This window comes from Rhamphochromis longiceps, linkage group LG18 (assembly GCF_057381845.1).
Source record: "Rhamphochromis longiceps isolate RC_006_pf linkage group LG18, R_longiceps_female_GT1.1, whole genome shotgun sequence".
Lineage (NCBI taxonomy): Eukaryota > Metazoa > Chordata > Actinopteri > Cichliformes > Cichlidae > Rhamphochromis > Rhamphochromis longiceps.
Window position 1 is genome coordinate 5132347 of NC_140574.1, and position 22768 is coordinate 5155114.

At 40.0% G+C, this 22768-nt stretch overlaps 1 protein-coding gene across 2 annotated transcripts; it reads left to right on the forward strand.

Annotated features, from left to right (window-relative positions):
* Nucleotides 1-355: 355 nt before the first annotated feature.
* On the forward strand, nt 356-22343 carry stard3nl (STARD3 N-terminal like). Of its 2 annotated transcripts, none has more exons than XM_085389455.1 (9): nt 356-495; nt 11306-11667; nt 18458-18535; nt 18674-18751; nt 19075-19128; nt 19666-19783; nt 20332-20427; nt 21302-21370; nt 21450-22343. In XM_085389455.1, the coding sequence occupies exons 2-8, from the start codon at nt 11452-11454 to the stop codon at nt 21364-21366; spliced, it is 705 nt and encodes a 234-aa protein (XP_085245581.1). In that variant the 5' UTR covers nt 356-495; nt 11306-11451; the 3' UTR covers nt 21367-21370; nt 21450-22343. The 2 variants fall into 2 exon arrangements, with proteins under 2 accessions (XP_085245581.1, XP_085245583.1); XM_085389457.1 differs by having other exon boundaries at nt 21302-21365; nt 21446-22343.
* The last annotated feature ends 425 nt before the right edge of the window (nt 22344-22768 follow it).

Genomic DNA, 22768 nt, shown 5'->3' on the forward strand with positions numbered 1-22768 from the left:
ATAAAACTGAACATTTTTTACATTAATAAATAAATAGAAACCGACAAGCTAAATTAAGTCATTGCATTTGATAACGTGAATAAATAAAACTAAACAAATACGGAACATTTTCAAATAGGAACTAAACTGAAAAGCAAAGTCTCTCTGCAAATGAACTGAACTGGAAAAAAAAAGCTTAAAACTAAATTGTAATTATGATAATAACCAAGAAAACTGTAATTATTTTGATATGGAAAGCACTTTGTGTGTAGTTATGCAGTAACAGCCGCCAGGGGGACCACTCTGTCCGCGCTCAGCTGTTGGTCCAGCTGCATACTACATCTCCCAGAGTCCTTCGCGGGAGTTTATTTTAATGCAGCTACTCCATCCTGTCCGACCAGACAAGGAGGAAACAGATGAGCTGTCCGCTCTACTGGGGTTGATCTCTCCCCGCTGAAGTCATCTGGATGACAGCATATTAAAAAACAACAACACCCGAAACAGCGAGTTTTAGAGGTAAGTTGTAGGAGGTCGAATTTAAAAACCGGGTTTTAGTAAACGAATTTAAGCTAACAAAATGGCTAGCTAGCTTTCAAAGGAACCGCTCGGGTTTGCTATGGCTTCGTGCAGATGTACCGTGAGTGTTTGTTTCGTTTTATTTCACCTCGTTCATTTTGTTATTTTTCTGGTTTAATGGCATATATTTGTGCTAAATACCCCGGCGCCGTGTTGCTGCGGGTTTTGTTGGTCTCATTTCCTCCTCTTTAGGCAGGTGTTTGCGGTACGCTTTCGGTCTCTGATCGGGAATTTTAAGTTGCCAAACAGGCGCAGGTGACTCCCTGTGACGGTCAAAGTAGCAGCAGAATCTGGACTCGTGGTTCCTCATTTTAGACCCACTACTAAAATAAAATCAGGCCTTGAGAGCAAGACATGAGTTTAGATCATTGGTGTGAAACTCATTTTGGTTCATAGACACCAATCTGACCTTAAGTGGAACAGACCCATAAAACTAATGCGTAATAAATCTGTTAATAAATAAATCGAAATTCTCCCATCATCATTCTTTGGTAGGAAGTCATAAATAGGAGTTAAATTCAGACTCTGCACGGCTGGCTTCTCCTGTAACCCTGCATGTTTCTAAGGTTTGTTTTCTTTCTTTTTTTGTTGTTGTTCTTGTGCTTTTTGTCCTCGGGTGAGGTTTGAAGTGTCTGTGTGGTGCAGCTGGTCTGGTCTGTCCAGGCTGCACCACACAGACACTTCCAATCACCACACATCAAAGTACAAAGCGTATGACGTCATCACATTCTGTGTTAGGAAGTCACATTTAGGAGTTAAATTCATTGTTCATCATACTCAAGAAATCTTTCTGTTGTCTTGATTAACTTATCCCAACATTGTCAATCAGGCTAAGTGATCACATGACGCTAGTTATCAACTCTATAAGGTAAACCAGGGATTCCCATTTTAGCTACTAGCCTGTTTACATGAAAGGGGTGGCGTTGGGGGCATCTGACCAATCACATAGAGAGCAGCAGAACAGCTGACTTTACAAAGAAAGATAAAACTATAAACATGAAAAGGTTAAACACTTGTATTAATAAAGTTCAAATAGGAACTAAAAGTTCTTTTGCTGAGCTCTGTTGATGTTTACCAGTCTGGGAGAAAATACAAGCATAAATACAAAAATGGCCGTGGATATACTGGGAAAAGCATGTCGAATGATGAGCAGTGATACAGGAGACCAAGAGGAATTGCTCAGATAAGATTAAATGCTTTCATGGACGAGGACATGCTAGGGACAAGTGTTGCAGACAAAAGAAAAAACGAGATTAATGTTTATAGAGGAATTCAAAATGTTGTGAAATTGTTCTGCAGACAAATGGGAAAAGTCAAAGAATGAAGTTGAATTTAAGAATCTAAACTGATTAGACTACTGATGCTCATCAATGGAAAGATCCTCCCACTATCCATGGCACAGCAGTCCAAAGGGATCTTTCAGGTACTTGTTGTAAAGCAGTTTTCCAGAGAACTGATTGGTAGCTAAGTGGTGATTTCATACTTGTTGATCCGTAATCTCAAACACAACCTGCTCTGAAGCAGGTTTGCTCTACAGTTTAAGTCACTATGGTGATATACTCCAGTAAGAAGTGAGCTACCTTCATAGTACCTCTGTACTCATACCTGTGTGTTTCTTTGGCATTGCTTGTAGATATGTTTTAAAATGCAGCTGCAGTGCATTTTAAAACCTTAAGGAAGCTGTTATTGATATGGTGTAGATTAGCCAACAGATTTCTTTTCTTTTTTTACCTGATGGACACAATGCAGTGTAGTAGCCCTGCCCCTCGCTATGGTTTGTTCTTCATCATTCACTCACTGTGCGTCGATATGCTGGATGTCTCCACAAACAGTTCTCTGCATGCAGATGCAGTTTTTCTTCATTTGGAGCTTTGTGGGAGCTGAGTTCTGTTTACAGAGATGTTAATGGTCCTGTATGTGACCTGTCACATTTTATTTATTAAACAGACCACCTTGCAGTGTAGCTTCCACGTTAGCTGAGGTTTGTTTTATTATTTGTTTTTGCTTGTTTTTTATTATTCTTGCTGATGATTTGTATTATCTAAATGTAAGGTTCATTCATATCAGTTTGCTTATTTAATTTAATACAGTTGTTTTTTTGTTTTTTTTGTCTTTATCTTTGTCTCCATAACTGATAGTCTCTTATATCAGTTTCTGCTCATAAGGTTACTTTAACATTTGAGGCCACGTTATGATTGGTTTAGGTGGCAGCACAAGCAGCTTTACTTCCATAAAATATATATTTTTTTAAATAACATCTGAAGTAATTTAATGAGGAATGAGTCATCCAGTTCAGCTCTGGTATTATGATGATATAATATGTGCTTCAGTCTTAAACAAGCACAGAATTTAATGAGCTGCTTCTTCCCGACTCCCTGATTTCTGCACAGCTGGATTATTGTACCAAAGAAACTGTTTCTGTAATATTTCTGTGAAATATAGTAATCCACTAAAACCCAGTGAGTGTTGGTTAGCTAAGATTTGTTTTTGTTCTTGATGGAATCGAAACACTCAGAAACGTCATTAATATTCGCTTGTCCTGCTGCAGACTTTTCTATCCAATCTAACAGTGAGAGCGAGCATGTGGTGCCCCACCCACTGGCTACAGGCCACATATTTCTGCAGATAAAGGCACCACCGTATTTGCCTTTATTCTGATGAAATGTCCTCTAAAGGACGCCCACACAATTGATGAGAAGTCAGAGACCAGATGCCGATATTGTAATTCCATTAGAAAAAAGGCTGCACTTAAGTAGGGAAGATATGTGTAGGGTTTTTAAGGCCATTGCAGTCCCAAATGGAGGCAGATGGGGTATGTGAAGTTCAATATCTGTGGGCTGAGCACCCTGATACCACAACTCAAGAGTTCTGTTTCCGCGTTATCAAAGGTAGCCGGTCAGAATATTCTGGATAATCCTTCATAATTGATCCGAATTTGCCAAATAGACTTAACATGGTGTTAAGTCTGTCACATCATTTATGAAAGTCAAAGGTTAAAGTGTGATTTTCATCAAGAAGAACTTGAAAAGAGAAACTACATGACTATGACTCGACATTAGGCACAGACAGGAATGCTCAAGCGGTATTAGCTGTTTGAAGGTACATTAGGAAAATGTTGAACGTAGTGCACAACAAGCACCTTATTTCCTCCACAGAAGGTTGATAATTAACCTTTAACCTCCATCACTGTGATGTGTGAATACTTCTGCTACTTTACAAACTATTGTAATCATAAAACACTTTTAAAATCTGTATACTCCAATGATTTAAAAACAATAATACAGCAAACATTTAAAACCAATCTCATGACCAAGGGCGCTGCTGGCTTCAGGACCATGCAATAATCCATGTGTGGTTTGTATTTGTATTATAATACAGTCTGTAAGAAAGCCTTTTGTTATATTATTGAGAATATTGATCAACTAATTGTGATGGTGATGGTGCTCATCCGTCTTTTATCAGTCACTGCATTTTAACACAGTTTGCTCACCGTACATTCCAGTTTCTGGTCACTGAAACCAGTCAGACCTGAGCTCCTGGGGGCCTCCCTCAGGTGAATGTTGTTTTTTTAAACTTCGTACCACTTACGAAACTTCCCCAGCAGAACAATTGGTTTCAGGTTTATTCCTGTTAAGAGTTTGTACATGATAGATAGTTGTTGTTTTTTAAATATCGGACACATAATCGGGAAAACACAAAAGGGAAACATTTGTCTTCTTTCTTTTTCATTTTCCCAGCACTAGTTTATTACATCACAGCTTAAAACACTGATTCCAGTCAGAGGCGGAGCCAGATATTTGAAACACCCGGGGCTTAGACCTAAAGGGTAGTATGCATGTGGGATTATTATTTTAGAAATGACTGAAAGATTAATAGGCTCTGTTTTGAGTTTTTTTTTAAAAAAAGAATGACTTCATATAGGAAAAAAATATATCACATATACAGGACACCTTAAACTAGTTTTTTTAAAATTAAGCAGCAAGGCAGAACAAAGTCGGGGCTGTATCAAGACACAGGGACTAAACCCCAATTCAACCAGACCCAGAACTCATCCAGAATTAAAACAGGACTACAACAGTTCAAAATCAGGACTACTGAGGACTTAACCAAGACAGAACCAGAATCAGAACTACATGATAGTAGCACTAAAAATCATCATAGACCTTCACTACACTTATTTTTTAATTCTACCAAAGTCCACTATTTAGCCTTGTTGTGCAAACAAGCCTGCATAACTTAATATAGAATTTGAAAAATAACAAACCTAAAAAGAAACACTAGGTACAAGATACATGAGGACCTGTGATACGGTGATACTTTTGGTAAACAGCCATTTGACTAACACATGTCTCACCTGCTCTTGTTCCACCTCTGTTCTGTCCTCATTCACCTCTCTCTCCCTCTCTGTGCTGACAATCATCAAATATACAGTTGAAACCAGATATTTATGTACTCTTCAGATAAAAACACTTTTTTAAATTGTAACATCAAATCAGACTAAATGTTTATTTTTTTAGATTGATAAATATAAAAAACATATTTGTTAACTTTAAGAGTAAAGAGAGAAACTATCTGTATTTCTTAATTTTAAATGGCACCAAATTGTATTCAAACTTGAGCCACACTTATGGAGCTCCACAGTTCTTTTCCTGGTGTTTTGGTTGACATCTCTTGATTTTCCCATTTCAAAGAAACAGGCTCTGTGTTTTGCCTTATATGCATCCACAGGTGTGCCACCAATTTACTCACATGGACTCTACGAACCTATCAGAAGCTTCTTCAGCTCAGAATGGAATCGTCTGCAGTTTTCTTATTAATTAACAAACTTAGTGTACATGTACTCCTAAATTTGATGAAAGTGATAAAAATAGACAGCTCTGTCTCTCTTTATTCTGACATTTAACTAATTCAAAAGATGTTTCAATATTTATCCCAAACAAGTTTACTCTAAATTGATGTTGTACAGTAAAAAAATGTTCTTGTATTTTCCATAAAGTGTATGTAAATATCTGGTTACAAATGTGAATATCCTGCTGTGTATTGAAATCCCTCTTGTTTTGTATAGAAATATACTGAACAACATACAAAGCATAATATATAAGATAACATTTACCTGAGTTTTTTCTTTGAAAGAAGCCTCTAATGTCCATTCTTATATTTCAGTACATAACTGAAACCGATTTAGTCGGGGAGGGTAAGAACTGAAAATATGAAATAAACACACGTAAGCTAAGACTCTAAAAAATAGCATTTGTTCGGCTTTTCATTTCGCCATTTGTTGATTCACTTGAAGAGCAAGTAACGTAATATTGGTCAAGTGATCAGTTTGATATCAATCTTTCGTGATTCACCGTCATATTTACATTATTTGTACGGTACGAATGATTTGCTTTGGTACCTGGTCAAACTTAAGCTCTCCTTAGTATGGCTGGCTCCGTTTCTCCAACAGTGCACTCACAGGCAGCAGCTGCCCCGCCCTCTCGCTCAGTCGTTTAGTGTCTGAGCTCGGATCATACCAATATCAGGGGGGATTCACGCACAGTCGTAAATTCCCACAGTGTGCACTATGTGCTTCGAATATTGTGTGTACTTTTTGTTTTATACAGTTGTCAGCCAGGCATCTAACTATGAAAAAAAAATTACACTCCAAAAGACCCCGGACTTCTGACAAAACAACCCGGGCTTAAGCCCAGTAAGCCTCCCCCACTCTCCGCCCCTGATTCCAGTATTCAATCAGAATCAGAATCAGAAAGGGTTTTATTGCCAAATGTTGAGCAGGTTTACAACATTAGGAAATTGCTGCGGTGCTTCAGTGCAAACATACTGTCATAAAAATATAAAAATAAGAATAAGAATTAAAAGTGCTAAGTGGATAGATATATACATGAGTGCAGGTGGTGATCAGTGCCAAACATGGAATGATGCAGTGAACACAGCGTAGGGTCATGTGTTAGTGGTGGGAACAGTCATACGGTTATTGTTCATGTGTCCGACAGCAGAGGGGAAGAAACTGTTCTTATGGCGAGAGGTTCTGGTGCGAATGGACCGGAGCCTCCTGCCTGAGGGGAGCAGGTCAAACAGACTGTGTCCAGGGTGAGAAGGGTCAGCTGAGATCCGAGCTGCACGCCGCAGTGTCCTGGAGGTGTACAGGTCCTGCAGAGATGGGAGTCTGCAGCCAATCACCTTCTCAGCAGAGCGCACAACACGCTGCAGTCTCTGTTTGTCCCTGATAGTGGCTCCAGCGTACCACACGGTGATGGAGGAGGTGAGGATGGACTCGATGATTGCAGTGTAGAATTGCATCATCGTCCGTGTTGGCAGGTTGAATTTCTTCAGCTGCCTCAGGAAGTACATCCTCTGCTGGGCTTTCTTAATGACGGAAGTGATGGTGGGCTCCCACTTCAGGTCCTGGGTGATGGTGGTACCCAGGAAGCGGAACGAGTCCACAGAGGTGATGGGGGTGTCAGTCAGGATGATGGGGGGGAGTGGAGCTGTGTGCTTCCTGAAGTCCACAATAATCTCCACTGTCTTCTGGGCATTCAGCACCAGGTTGTTGTGGCTGCACCAGGACACCAGACGTTCAACCTCCCTCCTGTAGGCAGACTCATCCCCGTCCGAGATGAGTCCGATAACGGTGGTGTCATCTGCAAACTTGATTAGCTTGACAGACTGGTGGGTGGAGGTGCAGCAGCTGGTGTACAGGGAGAAGAGCAGAGGAGAAAGAACACAGCCCTGAGGGGAGCCGGTGCTGATGGTCCGGGAGTCCGAGACATTCTTTCCCAGCCTCACATGCTGCTTCCTGTCCGTCAGGAAGTCAGTGATCCACCGGCAGATGGGATCAGGCACATTCATCTGGGAAAGCTTGCCTTGGAGATGGTCTGGAAGGATGGTGTTGAAGGCAGAGCTGAAGTCCACAAACAGGATCCTGGCGTAGGTTCCTGGGGAGTCCAGATGCTGCAGGATGAAGTGTAGGGCCATGTTGATGGCGTCGTCTACAGACCTGTTGGCTCTGTATGCAAACTGCAGGGGGTCCAGGAGGGGGGCCGTGAGGGTCTTGAGATGGGAGAGAACTAGGCGCTCAAATGACTTCATGACCACAGATGTCAGAGCCACGGGTCTGTAGTCATTTAGTCCAGTGATCCTAGGTTTCTTGGGGACAGGGATTATGGTGGAGGACTTGAAGCAGGCAGGCACATGACGTGCCTGCAGTGAGGAGTTGAAAATGCCAGAAAACACTGGGGCCAGCTCGTTTGCACAGTGTCTGAGGGTGGCAGGAGACACACCGTCTGGGCCGGGAGCTTTTCGAGCATTCAGACTCTTAAACTGCTTCCTCACATCTGCTTCATGAATATGAAGAGTTGTGGTGGGAGGAGGTGGTGTGAAATCCTCTTTTGTGTGGGGTGAGGAGGGGGGTGTTGTAGGTGAACAGTTTGAAGGTGGTGATGGCTCTATGGAGGGGGGAGAGGTGGGGGAATGAGTGTCCAAAGTGTCTCTATTGTTGGGGCCGTTGTAGGTGTGAAGGCTGCCTGATGGCTCGTCAAAACGGCAGTAAAAGTCGTTAAGGGTGTTGGCCAAGAGCAAGTCATCAGTGGAGTGGGGGGTTTTAGGCTTGTAGTTGGTGATATTCCTAAAACCTTTCCACACAGAGGCCGAGTCATTCTCTGAGATCTGCTGCTGCATCTTCTCAGAGTGCTGATGTTTAGCAATGTCCACTTCTTTAGTGAACCTGTACTTGGCCTCTCTGTAGCAGTCCCTGTCTCCGCTTCTGAACGCCTTTCTCTTTTCCAGCCACAGCTTTTTGAGTTTAGGAGTAAACCAGGGTTTGTCATTGTTATAACTCACCCTAGTTATACATCATTTCCATCCCTTCTTCTTACTGTGTTGAGCCATCAGAGATGCTTCATATTTCCATGTTTTACAGGATTGTCTGCCTGGAGTCTGTCGTCATTGTGCTTAAATAGTAGTTTTGACTTTTCATGTAAATGTCAGGATAGGCAGCATCTTCTTTAACTAGTTCAAGCTGCCAAAATAAATCCATAATTAAATTTTAATCCTCATAAAAGGCTGAAAATATTTGTTCTGAATCCAAAACAGTTAGATGTAGTTTGTTAATTTCCCTCGTTTTGTTATTACCCTAGAGTAGCTTTGGTGTATCTTTTCTCTCTCAGTTAATATTTATTATAAACATCCATCATAACAGCATATATGCAATTACTGGTCACTTTGTTAGGTACACCTTGTTTATAGCAGGTATGACCCCTGTTGCTGACAGAACTGCGTCATGAAGTCATGTTCATTAATTGTTGACTTGAATCTGCCGTTCCACCTCATCCCAAAGATGCTCTATTGGAGTACAGTGAACTCATCTTCATGTTCAAGAAACCAGTTTGAGATGATTTGAGCTGGAAGCAGCCATCAAAAGATGGGTACAGTGTGGTTATAAAGTGATAGACATGGTCGGCATTAGCTGGGCTGTGGTGGTTAAACAATGCTAAGCTGGTACTAATTGGCTCAAAGTATGCCTAGAAAATATTCTCCACACTCTCACACCGCTATGAGCAACTTGAAATGTTAATACAAGGCAAGATGTTCATTCTTTTATGTCGTTTACACCAAATTCTAACCCTACCATTTGAATGTCACAGCAGTCATCAGACCAGCAACATCTTTTCAATCTTCCGCTGTGTCCAGCTTTGGCAAGCCTGTTCAAACTGCTCCCTCAGTATTTGTTGCTCTAACTGCGGGAATTGGCACCAGCCTTGGTGTCTTTCAGAGGAACTGCTCCTGTTAGTTGTTTGCACTTCCATTCTGGATTAATTTTTCAGACCTGGAGGTTACTACTTGTAAATACGTTGGAGTCTCATACACATTTTTAAATGAAAACTTGTTAGTTAACAGATTTGAAGCAGTGGAAATTGTAACCACTCAAAGACATTTAGAACAGCGACAGGTCCCCAGCTCTAATCTGTTTCTTTGTTTTGTAAGCTGGTGCAGACCCAGGACGTGCTGGAGACATTACATCTCATGGCGGGGCTGAGCACCCTGATACCACACCTTCACTTTGGAAGAGGTGGAGTAGGTGGCTGGGGAGAGGGTGGTGCTGGGATCCCATATGTTTAAATAAAATGTAATTTAAAATTGCTTTGACTGCTGGCCCTTGCAACTCAGACGCTAATATATATGTGGATATATATGTGGATTTATCTTTTTTTGTTGTTGTTGTTCCTGAGTAATTAAGCTCCGGTCTGACGCATTAGACTTCCAAGGGAAGCTGCAGCTGTCAGGGAGTGCCATTGCCATATGGGAGGTGTAATTTGGCTGTAATAATTAAGTAGGGCAGTCTGTGTGAAAACAACATCCACATAAAAACCAGGATCCATTGCAGCGTGGCAAATGTAATTGGTTTTAATGTTGGTGCTAGCTGATTTATGTGGAAAATACTGGGTAAAGTTTGTAAAGTTGAACAAGTAAATGAAAAGTATGTTAAGGATTAATAAAACAGTTGGAATAACTGCAAATGCTGAAATAATGTAATGATGCAACTGCTAGGAAGTTGAGGGTTAAATTGTTTTAGACACCATCTGCGGTGTAACTGTAATAGCTCTCTGGCATGTGAGAAGGAAGCGCCAAATGGTGAACGATATTAGTTTCAGGTGCACAGCACATACGATTGTGCTGAAGATACGTCCCATTACAAAGTGACTGAATGGTTCTTTTAACAGATTTATTTTTCAGGTAATTAACAGTCATTTAAACCTGACTAAAGCCCTAAAATAGATGCATTTTGTGAACCAAAAAGACTAATTCATGTAAAACATGAAAGTCACAAGACTGTGAAACCACATCACCAGAGAAAACCTGCTGGGACCAGACTGTACAAATCACGTTTCCATCCTGCCTTTTTTCTTTCTGTGTATCAGAGCAGCTGACAGTTAAAGCAAAAGCACAACTGGTTTCAGTTCCTTAAAACAAAGACAGTGTAAACAGTGTTTAATGGTATGAGGTCCAAAAGTCATTGAAGTTAGATGATAACTGAAATCTTTTTCTGGGTCATGTGACAGTGATTTTTACAGGGTTTTTTTTAGTAGAAAAGTCCAATTTAAGCTCAGTTATAAGAGAAAGAGCAATTTGAAGTTGACATCCGACACCTCAGGTGTTGCACTAGACTGTGGTGGTGACAGGAGAACTGAGCCAGAAGGTGAACGTTTTGATTTACTAGTCGATCTGCATTCCAGATCTCAGAAACGTTGAGTAGTGAAGAAATCACAGACGCAAGCAGCAGAAATGAGTTTCTCCTGAAGGGTTCAGTCTTTGAGATATGGTGAGGAGTTTGAGTGGCAACCATACAGAGAGCATCAACAACTTTGCACATATATGGTTGGTTTTGTGCATGATTAGTGGTTTGAATTAGATTTTGGTGGTTTTGTGTTGTGCTTGTTTTTTTTTTGTTTGTTTTGTTTTTAGCTCTGCTCTCAGAAACCAGAAACATAAACACTCTTAGCACTGCAAAGCCCAAAGATCTCTAAAAGCTTTGTATTATGAACAAATCGTTATAAAATCTAACTCAACAATGTAAATCCACAGCCTGATGGAGCTTATTCTGCTTTACTATGTTGTTCAAAAAAAAAGCAGACGATTGTCAGAATTTTTATTATGTCTACAAAGACTTAGATGCTTTAGAAAATCGCTGAGGTTTACTCCCTGAGAGGAGATTGCCATTTCTTTACCTTCTTCATCTTCTTTTCTACAGATGCAGTGATGCTTTTAACCTCCACACAGTGACTCCACATCACCAACACCAGCCTCGCTTCCAGCTCCAATGATCTTCCACCTCTGACTCTTTCCTAAAATTGACCAGTAGGTGGGGCCAGCCCTGCCCAGGTGGGGTGGCCAGCGATGGAAGGCCGACGTGGAGGCAGCAGCAGCGGTAGCTACTCACAGATCCCTGTCAGAACAGGCATGGGGTCTGTCAACTCCCCGGCCGTTTCTGTGAGATTGGAGGCGTACGACATCGGAGAGAAGAAATGCATCTCGGATGTGAGGAGGACTTTCTGCCTCTTTGTCACCTTTGACCTCTTGTTCGTCACCATGCTCTGGATCATAGAACTCAATGTAAGTCTGTGTTTGTAGTGGCTGTGACAGCAGTTTTGTTTTTTTATTAGATATCTGTAGTAATAAAGTTTTTACAGCAATGTAAAACCACACGAGATTAAGATGTATCACCAGACAGTGAGCCTTTTTGACTGGGTCAGCCTACTCGGGAGAAATTTATTGGATGCATCTGCTGTCTTCTATGTATTTTGCTCAAGAAAAAACTAAAAGTGAAGATGATTTTATTATTTCCCAGAGATTAAAGGGTTATTTAAAAGTAAAGTTAAACAAAGTCAGGAAAGATAAAACGCTAGTATTGAAGTTTTTAAAAAACTCCAAAGTAGGTGAAGCCGTTAAAAGGCCAGGCTCAGAGCCTTTGGTTTTGCTTTTTTGTGGAAAAACATTTATTGTTCTTTTACAGCATTTAGAGTTGTTTCTTTCAGCTTGTGGTGGACTTTCGGATTGACAGTATCATTCCTATCTGCTTTTACTTTTGTGCCTGATCGGTACGATTAACAGCAGTCAGCTTGACGCACAACTGAACTGAATAACAAAAATAAACACACCGTAGATTTCTGATGCACTAAATCACTTTGGAGGAAAAATGAGTTTCCTCTGCTGACTGACAGTTATTTTTTGTTGAGCTCAGTTGTATGAAAGTTCAGAGGAACTCATGAGTAGCCACCGATTTGTACACAACTGATAGCAAAGTGTGGAATATAGCATTACATGTGAACAAAGGTTTAAAGCTGGTGAAGAATGCACGTTCCTTATCTGTACAGACTTTTCTTAACTAAACTATCAAGTGGTTTAGTTGGTATCGTGGTTTACAGTGGTTCGCCTACCAGGTGAAAGATCCCAGAAGGAGACGCTTATCCCATTGGGTTTGGTTCAGGAAAGGCATCTACCTGCTGTGGTGACTTCTTGTGACAAGGGAGAAGTAATACCATTACTTCTTCCTGTTCACAATTTTTATCTTTGTAACAACAAATCATTGAGTAATAAAACCAGCTGCTTTTTCAGTGAGTCTCTCATCCAGTTGAGCTCCAAATCCACCGTCTTACACATCAGTTTGCGGCAGCTATCCTCGTTCTGCTCTTGGTGAGCTTCATATAGAGGTACAGAAGCCAGTTCTTGACATGGTGCAGGTTCTGCAGATGGCCTCTGTTGAGGGCTTCAGTCCAGTTAGGTGGAGTCAGACAGCTGGATGAGAGACTCTCTGGAGAAGCAACTACAGAACTCCCAGAATAGCATCATAACCAGAGAGCCGGCTGGTAGTGATGACAGAATAAAGGTAGAGCAGATAGACACTGAACTTTCAAAATAAGAGCCACAGGATTGTCCATAAGTAAATCAGTCGCAGATGGCAACGTCCTTTAAGATGGATTAAAAAGGTATACCCGTTGATATACCTGATTAGATCTGTGCGCTGTCATACAACGCAGCGGCCAGATTGCACCAGACTGTCCTCCTCCACAGTTATTTAAATGGACTATAAAAAAATATGCAATAAGATTAATGCTACAGGATATTTTAACCAAACCAAAATATTTGTGCTTTCTCAGCACTGCCCCACCACTAACATCTGGATGAGTGTTAGAAAGCTAACTAACTTTATCAAATTACATCCATGCTTTGTTTTAAAAGGAAAGAACTTCTTGTCTTTAACAAAACGGCAGTGTTGTTAACCCATCCAGATAAAAACAAAAACATATGTTTGTTTCTATTCTTTTATCATGGTGGCAGTTTAGGAGGAGCTCTTGCAGGAACTTTTCTGGTTTTTAGTTACTGAAATGCTGCAGTATGTGCAGGGTGCTGATCTTTGTTTTTTCTGCTTTGAACCGTGATCTCAGGGTCTGCTGATTTAAACTAATGGAGAGTTTACAGGCTCGTGCTGCAGTATTGAAGCGTCCAGCATGTTGGAGCAGTGTTTGTGTCCTCCAGGACTCTGAACTGTTTGACTGAGAGTTTTAATTTATTCTGAACACGTTTATCTTCTTAGATGACAGCAATCATTAATTAAGCCGAGTGGACTCTGTCGCTCTCCTTTTTGAAGATGTTGCTCAGCGTTGTTGCTTTTTCTGTAAATGTCACATCTGAAAAAAGCCAGAAGGAACATTTAGTAAAAAATGTTACTAAAATGCCATCACGATAAGAGATGGATAAAGTCAGCAGAATTATCAAACACATTCCTGTAAGGGTGCATTTAGATACCACAAACAAACAGAGTTTATGAACTACAGAAAAAAAAAAGTTTTTTAATCTTGTGCACATATTTTAATATGGTTTCTGCTCAGTTTGCCTGTTTACATGTTTTACTATTTTATCTTATCTGACTTGTTAAAAACAGGTCTGTTAACCATTAATCGTGAGGAAGCAGTTACATTATTGTCAGTCGTCCTCGGTCATGATAGGTTACTGTGTTTTATCGCTCTGGAACTGTAAAATGCCTGCAGTTGTGCACCGAGAAACAACTTTTACAGTTGGAGAACTGAATTGTGTCAAGGTCGAGCAGAAGCAGGACAGCCTGCATGCTGGACGAGTGGATCGAGGTCATGCAGCTGATTGAGGAAGTGATTTGACTGCAGCACACATTCCCAGAATGCTCCATTTGACCTCGGCCACTAAAATAACTGTCCACGAGAGACGGACTTGTTCTCTTTTGTGTAACTGGAAGAACACCCTGCAAATGCACTGCAAACCTGCTCACTTTCAAAATGGAGAACGTTTCATCATCCATGACTTTAATCCTGAGCAGTTTTTACTCAACAGTTTGATGACTTTTTTATTTTTTTGTGAAGAAGTTTCCTTCCTTCCTCTCAGCTGTAGCACTGAACACGTTACTCTGTTTTGACTAGCTGCTGTGGGACTAGTTGGAGGAGAAGTGCTGAGTGTTAATTCAGTTCAGTTTTTTTTATATATCATTAGTAAAGTGGCCTCAAGGTGCTTTATAATTATGAGATAAAGACCCAACAGTATTGGAGAGAAAACCCCAACATTCAGACAGGGTTCATACCTTTACTGCCTTTAATACCTTTGCTATGAAAAGATACATTTTTTTGCAATTTCTGCCTCAAAAACACATTTGGACACTGATGAAGGTGACGCACCCTGCTGTATAGGTCTGTCAGCATTACTAATGGGTGCAAATTAAAATCTTTTGCTGCATTTGATCACGTTGAGGGGGTTTTATATGAATCTTTTGTTTTTAACAGTGTTTTTGATTTAATAATGTTTCAAACTAAAATAACAGAAATGGTCAGTAACAACAAAAAATCTCTATGTAGCAGAAAATAAGGAGAATAGCTCCATGTTAATACCAGTATTATGCTCATAATTACAATACTAACTTATTTTATACAAACCACATCTGAGACGTCTTGGTTGTGCAATAACTGACACATTATTATAGTAAGTATATGCTTCTTTTTTCTTGCCTAATGTTGATGAAGCAGTTATGTCATTAAATCATAGGACTCCAAAATAATCCTGTTACCACAGGATTATTTAGGTAATCAATCATTTTTCTATCCTGATTGTTTCTTCTCAAATATGAGGCGTGCATTAGTATGTAGGCTGGATTTAAGTTGGAGCTGCCAGCCAACCAAAGACAACTCAGGATGTCGATGTTGTATTTTTGCTGGCAGTTTGTTGATTTAAAAAATCAGCCTTCAACATAAGAGCACTGCAGTTGGAATTCAATGGTGTTTATACACCACTCTGCATTTAATCATTAGTTATTATTAATCTCTGGCCTCTGATTAATCTTCCCTCTGATGGTCAGGAGCAGCTTCTTTGTGTACAAGCGCCATAAAAGAAGTTCTAGAAAGAATCTCTGGATACAGACTTTCTGAATATGTTGCAGATCGTGTTGTTGTTGGAGAGCTAAATTCCAGAGCTGAGTTTAGCCACTGACTTCAACAGTGTGGCACTTTCTGTCTAACAATTCATTCCACTCATACCGATGATGCCACTGCAGCTGATCACGAAACTGAGTAAACTAGCGAGCAAGACCTGTACTTTGTGTTTTCAGTCCAAGTTCCTGCTCTTTCATTTAGTTTGCTTCTGTGTTTATCACAGAGGGGAGTCGAGTTCACAGCCCTCTAACACAAAAAGCTGAAATCCTCCAGTCTCATTTAATGTACCTAGTTTTTCAAACATCTATTTAGGATGATAATAAAAATGTACATTATCATCTCATATAAATCGAAATATTAATTATAGCACAGTGACGAAGACCAGTATAAGAAGTAATGAAGGGAAATCTTGATCCCAGCTTTGTGTGCAACTAGCTGCACTCTTTAGTCGGTAAAGTGAATTATTTCATATTTCAATTCATATTGAGTCTAAGATGTTGTAGCGGGGATTGAGAGATCGCATTTCTTTATCACTTTGATCTAGAAAAAGAGCAGCTGTGTGAGTAGATTGCCAGAGTAAAGCAGCCGATAACCGTTTGACCCGAGAGATCCAAACCATGGAGTGTGGTTTTGCATCTCTCGGGTCAAACGGTTATCGGCTGCTTTACTCTGGCAGTGCTAACCTTAGCCACACTGAGCTAATCTGAAACTGTGTGAGAGAGATTCATTTCAGAGACATTTGAAACAAAAGGAAGTTCATTTTTCACCCACGCAGTATTTCTGTGGTAATTTTTCACATTTGATTGAGCTCAGTTTTGAATTTTGTTGTTTAGGTGACAGCACATTATTCACTGTTAGGTCTGTACAAGCTAATGCTGACAGCTTTTAGCTTTAACTGTAAATGAAGCAAAAGTCTTTTTTTTTTTGTGTGAATTTAATGTTAAAACTCACGACTTCGTCTGAGTTGTAGCTTCTCACAGTTGCTAAACAACCTTACTCGAAGTATATTTGCAGAACCTCACAAACACATTTAAACCATTTTATCAGTGCTTAAAACCACAATATCTTTAAACGTTATCTTTCTAACCTCATGTTGCTGTTTCTTAATTTTGCAAAAATGACAGACTTGCACTGCTTCTCAGAGTGATGCACAGAAACATCAGTTCACGGCAAAGATTCACAGACACAACTGCAGCACAGTGATTTTCCAGTTATACATATTGTTAGCTAATTCAGATCAGAGTGTACCAACACCAGCGATGGATGGAAACAATCTGAGAGGAAGACGAGGAAGAACAAAACCAGGAACACGAGTTTTAGGTGAAATTTGAGCAGCTGTTCTGGATTTATACATGAAATAAGAAACTTGAAGTGTGAGACTCTTTGTCTTTCTTTCAGATATTTCTCAAACAAGAATAACATTTCCTTTATTTATAGTTCCTGTAAGTTACTCTTCTTGATCTATCTCGTCCTCCTCTGCCTCACGGATGATTTCCATCCATTGCCGGTGGGGGTGGAAGATTTTCAGCTGCTGTGCTTAGGAAATGATGCAAGTGCTGCAGATCTGTAAGCTTAACCTCTGCATCCTGTGGTTAACTTCATGTATCTTGCGGTGACTCATTGTGCAAAATGTGTTATTGAGCGAGGGAGAGCCCATTATTTAAAAAAAAAAAAAAGGCATCAAAGGAGATCTGCAAATAGAGTCTAAAATGGTGAAAGCTGTAAATGAGAGCAGGATTGTTTCAGTGAGTGAAAATGATGCAGTTGCGTTTCATTTTTGGAAGCGGAGCAGAAAGTAAAAATCTGTTGAGGTCATCAAAAGCAAAGGTGAAGCTGAGGTCTGCAAACTGTGTGCCGCTGCATTTTTCATGTCCTTTTTTTTAATACATGCAGATATGAGTGCTGTTTTATTGAAGTGAGACTTTAAATATAGCACCAACACCCTCAGATTTCCTGTTGGTTCTAGAGAACTGATGCACTGCTGATGTTGTCAAGCCAGCTCTCAGTTTAAGGCATAAAATCAAGAGGAAGTCACCGAGCGAGGTCCTTTATGACCCAAGATAGCGCTGTGCGATATGATGAAATATATTGATGACGAAATGAAAAAACTATCGTTTCAAATTGTACGCTATCGTTTGTTTCGTGGTTTCCAAAATAAGCTGTTTACAGCAACGTTTTTCCATCGGGGCGCAGAGAATACCAGCATGGCCAGTGAATATGAGGCAGAACCAGGTAGCTCCAAACAGAAAGACTAGTCGAAACAAAACGAGGACCTTATTCCTAATGAGGGCCGGCCCCTGTAGCATGGACTTGATTTGGTTATGAAAAGTCTGACACACACCAGAAAACTCTACTATGCAAATTATGCCGCAAACCGGTTCCCACCACAGACTCAAACACGACAAACCTCTTCTACCACCTACGCAAGAATCATGTGAAAGGTTGTTGACAGAGTTTACAGATGAGAAGCAAAAAAGCCGTCAGGTGCTCAAAATAAACCTTAGACTCAAACGTTAGAACAGGCTTTTCCTCGCAGCACGTAATAAATACAAAGAACATGGTGGCCGTTACATATAGTTTCATGCACCAGTCAAAACACTCGGCTCCAGGAACACAACACCCAGCTGAAAACACTTCACACAAGTCGGGTTCACAGAGTTTACATAAAAAGCCCTTTTTTGTCATGTACATCGTTATCAGGATGAGAAATGTCTTACATGAGGATATGAGATTTGGGTCATCGCACAGCCCTAACCCCAAATGTTTATTTGAATCTTACAACTTCTCATGTTTTTGTGTTGTATTGTTATTTTAGATGGAATAAACTTACATAAAATATTCCTCTAGTAACAAAGAATATAACTGCCTCACTCAGGTCATTTCAGCCTCAGTTGTGTCAGGGTTAACTTTAACATTCAGAGTATTTGTCATGATGAGCTGTTTGTGTTTGTCAGGTGAACGGCGGCATTCAGAATCGGCTGGAACAAGAAGTCCTGCACTACGACTACCACGCCTCCTTCTTCGACATCTTTGTAAGGTTCTTTCTTTTGCTTTAAATGATCAACTTTATATCTTTTATTTTATGTGGGGGGTTTTTTTTCACTATTTTTTCCTTCCTTTTTGTTTCCCTCCTCCTTCTGTGCCACCTTCACCTTCCTCCCCTCCCTCAGCTGCTGGCAGTTTTCAGGTTTGCCGTCCTCATCCTGGCCTACGCTGTCTGCAAGCTTCGTCACTGGTGGGCCATCGCGGTAGGTTTTAAGGCTGTACGCCACAACAGTGCTTCTGTAATTGCGCCAGCAGAGGGCGCTGCCCAGCAAGAGCTCACATTGTTGGGTGCACAGTGAAGTGGATGCACTAATTCTTGTTTCTGTGCATTAAATATGTCATCAGGGGGCATCAGTGTTTGTTACAGGGTGATTCTGTGATTTTCCATTTCACTTCATTATATTCAGTATATTTAGAGAGTTAAAGACCATTAACATGAGGATGTTTTCAGGTAAAAGGGGTTCTGTTTAAAATATTAGCAAAAATAACAGCATGAGCATTTCTGATGTTTTCTGTCTTTGTGCAGATCACCACTGCAGTCAGCTGTGCTTTCCTGATTGCTAAAGTCATTTTGTCGAAGGTAAGAAGAAGCTTTACAATTCCTAACTGTCTGCACTCGTGGGTGTGTACACACACACACACACACACACACACACACACACACACACACACACACACACACACACACACACACACACACACCTCAGAAAACAGGGTGGTACTTAAAGCTTTGATCTAAGAAACCTGACAACATCTAATATTTTCATTATTTGTAACAAAAATGTTGCACTGACTTTAGTTTTTTACTTCTAATAATATCTTTATTTATTTTAGTATTGGTGTCAATGTCCACACACAAAAACCTCTTAGAGGACAGTTTGTTGTTGGAGTTAATTTTCTTCTGCAGTCTTTGCTCCATATTCCTCGATGGCGATGCAAACATGTATGAGGATTTAAGGAAGTGAAGCAAACTCCCTGTACAGGAAAACCTGTAATTGCTGCTACTTAACAATAATAAATATTTGTTTTTGCACCTTCTAAATTTTAAATGGTCAGATTTTGTATGCTTTGTGTAGAATTACGTATTCATATTGGGACGTGTGTGTTTCTTGTGTAGCTGCTGAGTCAGGGGGCCTTTGGGTACCTGCTGCCCATCATCTCCTTCGTTCTGGCCTGGATAGAAACGTGGCTGCTCGACTTCAAGGTCCTGCCTCAGGAGATCGAAGACGAAAACAGTGAGTCTCAATTGAGCTAATAATAAAAAAGGCGCCTTCATTACTGTTGCAGTACTGCTGCTGTCACTGCTGTGATCTCTGTCAACAGATCGTTTACCTTACAGGCTCCTTTTAAAACCTTCCTTTAAGTTAGCAAAAGAATGTGAAAAAACAAGTACTATGACTCAAGAGCCTCTGAGTGGAGAATGAAAAAGAAACAAGAAAACGATAAAGAACAGCAGCAGGCGCTCTGGTGAAACACTGCCACCTGCTGGTGAACATTCAAAGCTACATACTGAGTAATTTTATTCAGTTGTTTTATTTAAAATAAAAGATCATGGGATAAGAAGTTAATATTATAATTATTTATTATAATGTTAGAGTAAAAAGTGTAATGCATCAGCTTCCTGTTGCTATTTCTCAGGTAATTATTAATAATTATATGCCATGAACAAAATCTTTACTCACCTGATAAATGAAAGTTATTTCACCACTGTTATGTTATTCTAACCTCATTGATGTCCTGCTGATGCAGTTATTCCTGCTTCCTTCATCCTTCTGTGTTTCAGGACATCAGTCCATCATAGATACAAGTAGGGCTCCTCTCCTGGGTCCAGGTCCTTTATCTGATGGGCAGTTCTACTCTCCGCCAGAGTCTTTGGCAGGTCTGTTTCCTCCCACTGACATCAGACAAACCCAAACACACCCGACACGCTCGCTTCAGCTGTCGCTCTTTCAGACTGCTCAGTCTGATGATTCTGACTCTTCATTCCCATTTAAATGAGCGTACAGACACAAAATATGAAGATATACAGTTCATTTTATTGTCATCATTATTATTATTATTAGAGTTTTTAGATTTCCAGCTTTGCACTTCACACCCAGAAATGAGTGGCGTAGCTCCTTCAGTATTTGTTTCACTGCACAGTGAAAGGAGCTTTTTCATCTGCAGACATCTTATTGCTTAGAAAATAATTCAATTACTCAGCTGCCTCTGCAGTGAGCCTTCCATACAATGGGTGGGCCCATCCTTTGCAGACACAGACACTCTCCAGAGCAGAAGCAGAGCTGCAGTCGATAACACAAAATACAAAAATAATTCCCGTTTCTGTAAAATGTGAAGAATTAAAAGTGAAGGTTTATTCTCACACCAGCCTCCTGCAGCTGCTTTGAACCTGCAGCCTCCTGCAGACGATTAAGACAAGCGCGCCTCAGTTGTTTCACACAGGTCAATAAACAAGAAAATTTAAAAATGATGAAACCTGACAAGACGGGAATTGTCAGGCTGGTTATCAGTGGCTGAATTTTCAAAATAAGAGCGAAGGGCATCATCTGCTATTAAGCAGTTGTAGATGCCATTAATGTCTTTAAGGATAATACATTTAGTTGGCATGAATACCTGAGCCGTCCGGGTTCAGAGGGGTCGTCTTCTAATCTGAAGGTTGGCAGTTAAAATCCTGGCTCCACCGTTCTTTTATCGTCCTACATTTTCTGTGGTGTTTCTATAAAAACGCTGACCGATTTCCCTTTCGTGTTCAGACTCTGACGAGGAGCTGGATGATAAACACGAACCTGAAAAAGGGCTCATTACACAAGTGACTTAAAAGGGTAAGAATACGTAATGACAGACGTCAGTCAGGATTCGTATCCACAGTATTAGTCTGATGTGCTGTTTTTTTCTCCACAGGATCTCCGATCCTGAACATGGAGGGATTTTTGGGTCCTCCAGCGTTGTGCTACTGAGGGGAAAACTTCTGCCTTACACCTTCAGCCATTTTAGTTTGTATTTGTTCATATCCACAAATGCAGCTCACGTTCTGATATCAGCCTTCTGCACGTACACCGCGACCGGGAAAGTGCCACTTAAAAGTTTCAGTGTCATGAACTCTGGTTACTGTATGAGTTTTGTTTCTCCACCTTTAAGGAACTCGAGACCTTACAAGAGATTTATCAGAAATAAATCATTACATCCTTATCAGTATCCATCCATAATTCAAAACATTACATTCATTTTAAAACTTAAAAAAATATATATTTACACTTTCAATTTAAAAACAGAGTGTTAATGTCTTATTTCCAGCATAATGTTTACTTATAATTCTGTGATCATTTTCTTGTGCTTCGGTTGAGTCACTGCAAAGGAAAATAAGCTCATGGATGCCACAGAAAGGATTGTTCAGCCAGTATTGAGCCTGCAGACCAGACTGTAGCAGAAAGAGAAAGTCAAACTCTTAGAGATGTTTATGATTACTTCAATGTCTTAAAAATGTGCATGAAAGAATATTAAGGTAACATATAGAGATGTGAACGATACTGTTTGTTTTGAAACGAGAGTGAAGGATTGTGTGTTAAAGAAAACGAGCCATAAACGTGCAGCATGTACACTCGGAGATTTGGGTTTAGTGCACTGAACAGAAGGGACGCTGCTCTCGAAAGCTGCTGTGACGGGCGGGGAAACGTTCTAATGCAAATGTACATATCTTCATGCATGCTTTGCAAGCTCAGTGGATGTTTATTCTTTTTTTTCTTTTTTAAAGAAAAGCCCGTCTGTATAACAGAATCATTAAAATGTTAAAGGTTACGTGGTTTTGTTTAATTGTTTATGTCAAACATCGACCTTAAAGAGATCAACAGAATAAGAACTTAGACATAAATTAGCCTTATGAATAAATAAAATGTGAAAATATCAGTTTGTTTCAGGTAATGTCAGCTGTTTATTAAAAAAAAATATTCCTTTTTCATCTCTATTTTTTCTTAAACCTAATTACTACTCTTAATTAAGGTGAACAGACTCTGAATGGGGGACTTTTATTTTAATTGTGTGTAATATATTAATTACATTTATTGAATTAAATAAAGATTAAGCCTTATTTTTAAAGAAGACATGCTACTGAATACATGGACTGTAGATAAAAGATGGAGGTGACCTTTTACTAGAGTTATTAGTTTTGAATTTTCTAGTTTTTATTTTTCATTCCATTTTGAATTTTTAAGGTCAGTTTAGTG

Coding starts and splice junctions, on each gene's coding strand:
- stard3nl (XM_085389455.1), top strand. CDS start 11,452: ATGGAAGGCCGACGTGGAGGCAGCAGCAGCGGTAGCTACTCACAGATC. Junction 18,752..19,074: donor GTCACTGGTGGGCCATCGCG/GTAGGTTTTAAG, acceptor GTCTTTGTGCAG/ATCACCACTGCAGTCAGCTG. Junction 19,129..19,665: donor CTAAAGTCATTTTGTCGAAG/GTAAGAAGAAGC, acceptor TTTCTTGTGTAG/CTGCTGAGTCAGGGGGCCTT.